Raw genomic sequence first — 9,351 nt, 5'->3', positions numbered from 1 at the left:
AGTTCAAATGTAAAGCAGAAAATGAAAATTACCGAATTGGAATGCATACCTAAAAATAAGAAACTAGGTAGAACAAGACAAACATTTTACCTCACTTTGGTCCAACACGTTTCTCTTTTTTGAATGTTTCAACACGTTTCTTTATTGTTGGCAACCTCTTCTCTATGCCAAAGGTTGTCTATCCACATCCGCTAGAGAATGGAGTAGCAAGTGGGCAACTGGTGGCCCAGCCGCCCAGCAGCATAAACAAAACAGACAACTTTGGCATCCTCCTCCTGCCCTGCCCCGCCCCCGATCTCTCCCCACCCGCCGGCGACACCCATGGCGGCGCGCACCACCTTCGCCGACGCGCTGGCGGCCGCGCGCCCGTACCTGCGGGGCGAGGAGGACCAGTGCGGCGACCCGGCCCTGCCCGCCCTCACCGCCGTCCTGCGCGCCGCGGGCGCCGGCGAGTGCTGGCACAAGCACGGCACCTTCCTCGCCCACCTGCTCGAGGTCTACCGGATCCTGGGCCTCTGGGCCGCCCCCTACGCCGTGGCGCGCTGCGGCCTCTACCACTCCGCCTACTCCAACTCCTACGTCAACCTCGCCATCTTCGAGCCCGACGTCGGCCGGGGCCGCGTCGCCGCCGTCGTCGGGGACGAGGCTGAGCGGCTCGTCCACCTCTTCTGCGTCGTCCCGCGCCAGCAGCTCGTCCACGACGACCTGCTCTTCCATTATGACGATGGTGAGCTCGTCGCCGACCTCGCCCGGTCCGAGGAGTCCGTCCTGGATGCCCGTCGCGGCGTGTTCGACGACGACGAGCCCTGGCGCCGCAAGATCCAGCGCCTCCTCCCCGCCGACGGAATCACCGTCAAGCACATCAGGTCCGTGTCTCTGATTGTGATGACAGCATCTGTTCTGTTGCTTGCCTGAATGAAATCAGCGCTCATGTTCAGATAACTGAATTAGACACTGTTGTGTAGTGTTTCTTGGAAAATACAGTATATACTACCGACAGATGTATAGAGTTCACCAAGAAATCCAAGGTTATGATAGATTAAAAATTGAGGATCAAGTACTCTTGTTTCATTGATCATTACAAGTTGTAAGATTCAGAATTAGGCGTTCATGCAGTGCTTATCAAAATTCAGGATTAGGAAAAATTTGTACCTCACAACTTTGTTTCAGGCAAATTATACAGTTAAAGACCTCACTCATGTTGCTGTGAGAGAAAAACTTCGTTATGCCAAATTTGCAAGATTATGTGGCATCTTGCCAAGATATGTTAAATTTGAATAAAAAAAATATGTTCTGAACTCGGCAGCCAAGTGAAGCAAAAGGATAATTGCCAAGCAAACTAGTAGCCGCAGCTTAATCCAAACCCAATAAGAATTTTGATAGTTCTAAAAAAAGTGAGAATTTTGATTTCAGAAAAGGCGGTACTGCTTCTGCTGTGCAAAAGGGATTTGCTAAGCAAAGTAGCTAGTCTCTGCACCTTATCCAAACTGAATGAGAATTTGGAGTTCAGAAAAGATTGCTCTGCTTCTACTGTGCACCTGATGTAAATTGTTGCCCTGCAAGACTGGTGAGGATGTGGCTCTCTCTAGGTGGGTGGCGGCGACATTCCTTATGATGACAATGGCAGACTTCAGTGACCAGCTTTTGGACTGGCAGGACCGCCTCTTTGACAACGCCAACGGCTGCCTTGAGTACCGAGGCAACACCTGGACGTCACTGTGGCCTGGCACAGGCAAGCCCGGCCTTTGGACCACGTCCATCTCCCGCATGGGTGTGCTCTACAGCCTAATTGTTCGCGAGGAGGAGATATACATAGCTCACCGAGCACACACCACCGGCCAAGAAGGCAACGACTCTGCTGCCACACGCGACGAGGACATCGCCCTGGTGATCCCACCGATGTTCGATGGCTGCACGAAGGTGCTGGACGCGGAAGACCAGAAGGCGGCGCGAGACCTCTACTGGGAGGCGGTGTGCAGCGACGAGGAGGTGACGGACCGGTCCAAAGTGGAGGAGCTGCTCCGGCAGAGCGTCGCCAAGAACCCGTTCGTGGGGGAGCCTCGACTGGTGCTCGCGCAGATGTGCCTGAACGCGGAGATGTACGAGGAGGCACAGGAGCAGGCGGAGGAAGGGCTGAAGCTGCTGCTGGAGTGGGGGAGCAGCTGGGACAAGAGGATGCCACGGGAGACTAAGGCCAAGGAAAAGGATTGGCCCCATACCTCCTTCGGCATCCTCAGCCTAGGCCTGGTCAAGTAGCCGCTGTCCGTCCATGTTACAGTCTCCGCAAGATACGATTTAGTACGAGAGGTATGAAATGATCTCCCTACAGTAATCAAATAAGTGATTTCACATACACAAGTACACGACGATGGATTATTGTTTTCCTTGTGGGAAAAAGGCGCAATTGTGATTACCCTATAGATATTGTCTTCATGTATGTAAAGTAGTCTCAATGAAATGCTTGAAATGCTTTGGATGTTCTGAACATCAGTATTCTCCCTGCAATTTAAAGGGATCAAAACATCAATGTTGACTGACTCTCCTTGTTATGCTTTCGGGGGCATACGGTTAGCACGAAAGGTATGAAATGATATACTTGCATTAGTTGAATATAAATGATTTCACAGGCATTAAGATGAATTTGCCATTTTCCTTGTAAAAAGATGTGATTGTGATGATTGTATGCACAGCGTACTAAGGTAACATCCTGCAAGAAAGACAAAACAGAGGCAAGCTCGGCAGACGCCACATTGCTGAGGCGGTTCCGCAGAGTAGAGGGTAAACCATTATGCATGACATGGGAAACCAGTACAGAGGGTGACGTGGAGTGAGAAAATAAGTGAGGGTAAGTATCAGCTAGAGGAGAGGGAAGAAGCCACGTGTCATGCCAGAAGTAAGTTGATGTGCCATTGTTAGTGAGGACGAAAGAGATTTTACGAAGGTGTGAGATTTGCTGTGAGACGACCTTCCAAAGGTAAGAGGGGTTTGAGGGTGTGTTCGAGAAATCGAGACAGTGGTGTTGGAAGAACTAGTTGACCGAGGGTTGGTCTGGTTTTTGAAGTAGTTTGAAGGAGAATTTCATAAGGAGGCAGTTGTCTTGCAGAGCGAGGTTTTTGATTCCTAGGCCCCTGGCAGACTTTGGTTGGCAGACGTTTTTCCAAGCAATAAGGCATTTAGCACCGGAACAGGATTCGTCAGCAACCCAGAAGAATGACCTACGGATGGCATCTAGTTTTTTGATGATCTTCTTGGGTAGTATGAAGACAGAGATGAAATGAGTGGCTAAGGCGTCAAGCATGGAAGAGACGAGGGTAAGTCTAGCGTCGCGAGAGAGAAGTTTGGCCGCCCACCCTGTGAGGTACTTAAGGAAACGTTGTATGATAGGTTCGAAAGAGGAAGAAGGAAGACGTGTGTGAGAGAGAGGTGGGCCAAGATAGATTTGGGGGAAGGAGGAGATATCGCATTGGAAGGTGCGAGCAATGGTTGAACTAACGGTGTGGTTCGTGTTTAGGGGCACAAAGGTAGTTTTGTGAAAGTTGATGGAAAGGCCTGTGGCAAGAGCGAAATTGTCCAAGATGTCTTTGAGCATGGTCGCAGCACGGGTAGAAGTATGGGCAATGATCATTGTGTCGTCGGCGTATTGGAGGACCATCGGAGGTCGGTCCTTGTATAGTGGATGGCAAAAAAGATCGGGCGTGAAGGCTTGAAGGATTAAGCGTTGCAGCAGATCTGCAACAATGATAAAGAGGTAGGGAGAGAGAGGATCCCCCTGACGAAGGCCATTCTTACAGTTGATCCAAGGACCAGGCTTCCCATTTAGCATTACCGCCGTCTTGCTGGAGATAAGCAGAGTTTTAATCCAGTTGACGGTCTTAGGTGGGAAATCCCGGGCAAGAAGAATGAGGAAGAGGGAGTCCCAACTGATGGAGTCGAAAGCTTTACGGAAGTCAAGCTTGAACACCATAGCGGGCGCCTTCCGAGAGTGGCAGGCAGAGAGGAGGTCAGCAGCGAAGATGAAATTCTCCGCGATACATCTGGTAGAGATGAAGCCGGTCTGGTTACCATGAACGAGGAGAGGGATTTAAGGGTTTGATCCTGTTGGTAATAATTTTAGCGATCGCTTTGGGGGGCAGTTTTGCAGGGAGATGGGTCTGAAGCCGTCAGGCGATCTGACGGCAGTCTTTTTTTGGCAGTAGGATCATGTGGGCACAGTTGAAACGCTCGACATCCACAAGCAGGTTGGCGAAGTCGTCGAAGAAGGGGAGGATAGTGTGCTTAATGGTGTGCCAAAATTTTCAGTAGAAACCAGGCGCGAGACCGTCAGGACCGGGACTGGCATTGACGTTCATCTGGAGGAAAGCATCTTGGACTTCCTGAGCGGTGAAGGTAGAGTCTAGGTGTCGTAGTTGTGGTAACGGAGTCGGATAGAGGTCTTGGAGGTTGAATAGCCAAGAGGAGGATCGAGGAGTGCCGAGAAGGTTGTGGAAGAAACCGTGTAGGATGGCAGCCTTGCTATCATGGAAGGAGAACTCAACCCGGTTGTCCTCGAGGATGGCAATGTTGTTCTTTCGAAATCTTTGAGAGGCTGACAGATGAAATTTTTTGGTGTTTTCGTCCCCGTCGATGATGGCTTTAACTTTCCCTCTTTGTTTCCAGAAGAGAACCTTCTGACGGATGGCCCGCTGGAGGGCAGTGATAACTACCAGTCTAAGGGTTGACTCGGGACGGGAAAGGGTGCGTTTTTCTTCCAGGTGGTCAATCCTGTCAATGATGAGTTTACAGTCGATTTCACGCTGGTGGACAGGCCTGCTAGTTTTTGACCAGGATTTGAGGTTCGATCTGGTGATCTTGATAGCCGTGGCCAGGGTTAGATCTGAGGTGGAAGAGGTGTGACCAAAGCCTAAGAGACGATACGTTTGCAGGCAGGATACAGCGCCCAGAAAGATTCGAACCGGAAAAGGCGGGAGCGCGGGATATGTGAGGAAACTTTGACGATTAGTGGGACGTGGTCAGATGAGAACCGCGTGAGAGAGGAAAGAGTCGTGTTGGGGAAACTATCGTCCCAAGCAAGGTTAAAGAAGGCTCTGTCGAGACGCTCCAGAGTGGGGTTTTGCCGATTGTTAGTCCACATGAACGTTCGATCTAGGAGAGGGAGTTCGATGAGCTGTAAATCGGAAATGGCGGTGTTGAACAGGTCAGCCTCGGAAGCGTGGAAATTGTTGTTGTTTTTCTCGCAAGCGAAGCGGATGAGATTGAAGTCGCCAATGAGAAGCCAGGGGCTGTGGTCGTTAGGGGCGATGTCTTTAATTTCTTGCAGGAACTCTGATCTGAGCGAACGTTGCAAGGGAGCATAGACATTTGTGATGGTTAGGCAGGTGCCAGAGATCGGGCAGGAAAGGTTTAGGAAAGTGGAAAACCTGTTTAGAGAGTGTTTGCCAAGGGTGAGATGGTGAGAATTGACAGCAGAAAAGATGCCACCGGCAGAACCGACCGCGGGTAGAGAGACATGTTGGTCGAGCGAGCGGGGCATAAAGGTGTTTAACTTAGCGACTGTAAAGGCATCAAGCTTCAGTGCTTGTAGTCGTCGCTAGGTGGTCTACGGATCTGGATGTAATTTTTATTATTTTTGATATTTGTTGTACTGCCATGGTTGAAGATGAATAGATCAGAAGATTTTCTGAAAAAAAAGGCATCAAGCTTGGATAATAAAAAGGCATCAAGACTGTGGGTCGCGGCAGCCAGGCAGGCGGCGGCCTGGTCCGGCGCGAGGGCCGTGGCGGTGTGGCGAGGAGGCCCGTGCTTTGGCTGTTTTGGTCAGGCGCGGTGTGGATCTGGCGAGGCGAGCTCGCGGCGGCCCTGCGAGCTGCGCGTGCTCCGGGAGTGCCATGGGGTCCGGCTGCGTCAGGCGAGGGGAGGATCCTGCTCGCGTTGCCGCGGCGGGCCGGCGGGGCGGCTGCTCGAGCGGCTGCGCAAGGGCTGTGCGCGCGGCTGCGTGTGCGCGTGCGCCGGTGGGGCTGCGACGAGGTGCGGCTGTGCAGTGCGGCGGGGCTGCGCGAGAGGGGGAGCTTGTGCCCGTACTACTGCTGCTGCAGGAGAAGGAGAGGAGGCAGAGGAGAAGGAGACGGAGAGGAGGCAGTGGAGAAGGAGAAGAGGGGCTGGGCTGCTGCTGCTCGGCGAGCTGCTGCAGCGAGGAGAAGTAGAGGAGCACGAGCACCGCCGCCACGACGCTCGCCGCTTGCTAGCCGGCTGGCTAATTGCGTGCGTGCCGCCGCCGCCGTCGCCACGAGCGTGCCGTGCTGGGCCTCGCCAAGACGGGATTGCTTTTTTGAAAAAAAAACTAGGGACTCAATTGCTTTTTTAGCCCGCTTATGTGTGGGCCAACTCTGTCAGAAACACGCTTAAAAGAGCCAAATCGGGCTCTTTTCAGACTTGGTAGTTTTTAGTTAAGGATTAGTGAAAAAATGGTAGTTTTCGGCACAAATTTGTAAAGTGATAGTTTGTAGGCACGGTTTCACGAATTGTGGTAGTTTTTTGCTAAATACTCCCAGGCCGAACCCGAGAGGAAGATCATGGAGATGGCAGCGCACCGGCAGTACGGACGGCGTCGGCCTCCACCGAGTCGGCCCCGCAGATTATAGCAATCTGGGCCAACTTGTCTGCAGTGTCATCGGCGTCGGAAGCGTCACCGTCAGAGTTGCAAAGGGAAGAGCCCAAAACCGCCACAGCGAGGTCCTCAGACGCAGTGTCGAGGTCAAAACGTGCCGCCTTGAGCCGAGACGCCTTCTGAGCCATGGTGGAGTAGAAGGGTGCCTCCCAGTCGGCGATACGCGCGCTCCGGCGTAGCATGGCCGCGGAGACTACACGCCAGGAGCGGACGGCCCGCCTGCGAATGGTGTTGGCGTGGACAGCTAGGTCGGAGATGGCCGCAGTGGACGTGGAGGCAGCAGTGGGCGTCGCGGAGATGTTGGAGCAGGACACGTGTGCGGAGGCGATGAGAGTGGTAGCCGCGGCTTGAGCGTTGCCGTGGTCCGTCGGAGGAACGGCAGCGGCCGGCGCCAAGACAGCGGAAGGTGCCAGGAGCGGCGCGTCCATGGAGATTGGCTGGGTCGACGCCGCGTCGATGGCGAGAGAGGGCGGAGCGGGTATGAAGAGTGCGGGCAGGCTCCCGCCCGGCTGGAGAATACTTGCTGCATATTAACTGCGGAATTCTCTTCACTGATGGATAGCATTTGCATGCTTTGTAGTGCTAGCATGTAGCAGCATAGCAGCTATGCATCAGAGCACCCAACATCTTTGAATGGCAGTTCTTACAGAGACATTCATGAACCAGTGCAATTTAAGCATGTATCAACACTAAGGTCTAACTAATTTTTCCATAGCAAATCGTCGAGCCAATGATCAAGTGCCCTCTATTTTCTGTCAGATGAGGCAATAAAACCTCAATGAATACAAACAGAAGTCCTTACACTCATTGCCTGAAAACTTGTAGCAGCAGCACAATCCCTGAAGGCATTTCTTCACTAGTTTGCTCACTGCCACCTTTCACTCACATGGTCTGATCAACGGACAGCTCCCTCCCCGTGTGAGTTGAGTTGTAAGCATCTGTGTGTACGTTTATATATGCCTAGGTGCTTGTTTGAATTACATAAGGATCCAATATGAATCTATTACTCCCTCCGTCCGGAAATACTTGTCAGCGGAATGGATATATCTAGATGTATTTTAGTTCTAGATACATCTATTTTTATTCATTTATGCGACAAGTATTTTCGGACGGAGGGAGTATGTGCTAGGGTACGTGTCATTGCATGATACGAGTTATTACCATGAACCCAAAACTGGTCTTAGCATAGAAAGTCAAAATGTATTGTCGAGATACATAGCCAGAAACATTAAGCGACAAAGTAAGACAATAATGAATGATTAATATATGTCACAACACAATATTGTAACCATATCCTATAGATTGATAATGACTAATTTAACAAGGCACGAATGCCTCTACAGAAACTGTGACTTTATACTACAACTGTTCTTATAATCTATAGGGTTCAATTTATGGTAAAGGTTGTCTTTAATACCTCAGATATACCGAGCCAAAGTTGCCACGCTAGACTAGTCTTGGTTGGCTAGAAATCCGGAGGGAGAACCCACATGCCACATGGAGCACGAGCAACTACATATGATCTGATCTTCCACATGGCATCATCACTCGTAGGAGATATATGGCGACAATGATCTTCCGACCACGTGGAGCACACCATATCATCAGTACTGTAGATGCAACTTCTCTGCAACCCACCGTGCCCAACAGATGACACATGCACAGCCTTGGACCATTTTTTCCCTAAAAAAATTGCATAGTCACCCAAACTCGTTACCTCCTCCCAATTGTAAGCATACTCTCCAGTCGTCGATTCATCAACAAGCTCAAACACCTTGAAGAAAGGCTCAAGGAAGGCTTCATGTGACGACAATCTCCTCACCACCATCACTAGCTTGCCGTGTAACTCGATGATGTTGTTCGGTTGTGTGATACCGTGGTGACGCGCTCGGATGGACATCGTGTGCGGTTAGCTAGTGAGCACCGGCGTGCCATCTTTGTTCACCCCTATTTCAAACTTGATCAGCTTCTCGCACACGGTGAGTCCATAGAGTTGTCCGTTGCAGAATATGATGTCCACAAGGTTCAGCCTGAGTTGTTTTTCTGTCCATCCCCTGTTGGGACAACCAATCCTATGGAAGGCGACATTGTATCCGGAGGTGATGGTGGCGAGGATGCAATCGCTTGAAGTGGGGGATTCCGAAAAGACAATCTTTCGAATGTCGTCCAAGCCGCCTAGGTAGCACATGTTCTTGGAGGGGAGCGGCAATGCGGCACCTCGAAGCCAGGGAAGAGGTTCACGACCGCGAGCTGCATGTCGTGCCCAAGCGTGGCGACCCAGCCGCCGTCGTGGGCTCCCACGAACCGCTTGCTGACCGCCTGGCTCGGCAGCGACATGCGGATGACCAGGCCATCCTCGGGGCAGTACACCTTCGTCTTGTTGTCGTCCTCGCGGGCGTCGCTGAACATGAGCCACGGGAGGACCGGCGGCGCCGCGTGCGGCGAGGTGATCGTGGTGGCTCGCCACGACCTGCATACAGCGGCGAAGCGGACGCGGTTGAGCGGACCGGCGACCTTGCTGTAGACCAACTGGAGGAGGTCGTCGGGGAGATCGGACCACTGGACTGGCATCGTCATCCGTGGGGTGCTCGGTTTGATGCTAGGGGTGCAGCGCCGCCGACGGCTCATCGATGGATCCGCGACGACGATCGATGGAAGATTTGTTTGGCTGAGTTCCGATCAGGTCA

At 52.0% G+C, this 9,351-nt stretch overlaps 1 protein-coding gene across 1 annotated transcript; it reads left to right on the top strand.

Moving 5' to 3' along the window:
- The first annotated feature begins 204 nt into the window (after nt 1-204).
- Nucleotides 205-2,344, top strand: LOC147967075 (uncharacterized). Its single transcript, XM_087529249.1, has 2 exons — nt 205-870; nt 1,564-2,344. The coding sequence occupies exons 1-2, from the start codon at nt 322-324 to the stop codon at nt 2,254-2,256; spliced, it is 1,242 nt and encodes a 413-aa protein (XP_087385375.1). The 5' UTR covers nt 205-321; the 3' UTR covers nt 2,257-2,344.
- Nucleotides 2,345-9,351: the final 7,007 nt, after the last annotated feature.

Source organism: Triticum urartu, chromosome 6A (genome assembly GCF_056163025.1).
Source record: "Triticum urartu cultivar PI428250 chromosome 6A, HENAU_Tu73, whole genome shotgun sequence".
In the NCBI taxonomy this organism is placed as follows: domain Eukaryota; kingdom Viridiplantae; phylum Streptophyta; class Magnoliopsida; order Poales; family Poaceae; genus Triticum; species Triticum urartu.
This window is presented reverse-complemented; position numbering and strand designations above follow the sequence as displayed.

What these genes read in the sequence shown, in the direction of transcription:
- LOC147967075 (XM_087529249.1), top strand. Translation starts at nt 322, where the DNA reads ATGGCGGCGCGCACCACCTTCGCCGACGCGCTGGCGGCCGCGCGCCCG. An exon ending in CCGTCAAGCACATCAGGTCC is followed by an intron (nt 871 to 1,563) that starts GTGTCTCTGATT and finishes TTGCCCTGCAAG; the next exon opens with ACTGGTGAGGATGTGGCTCT.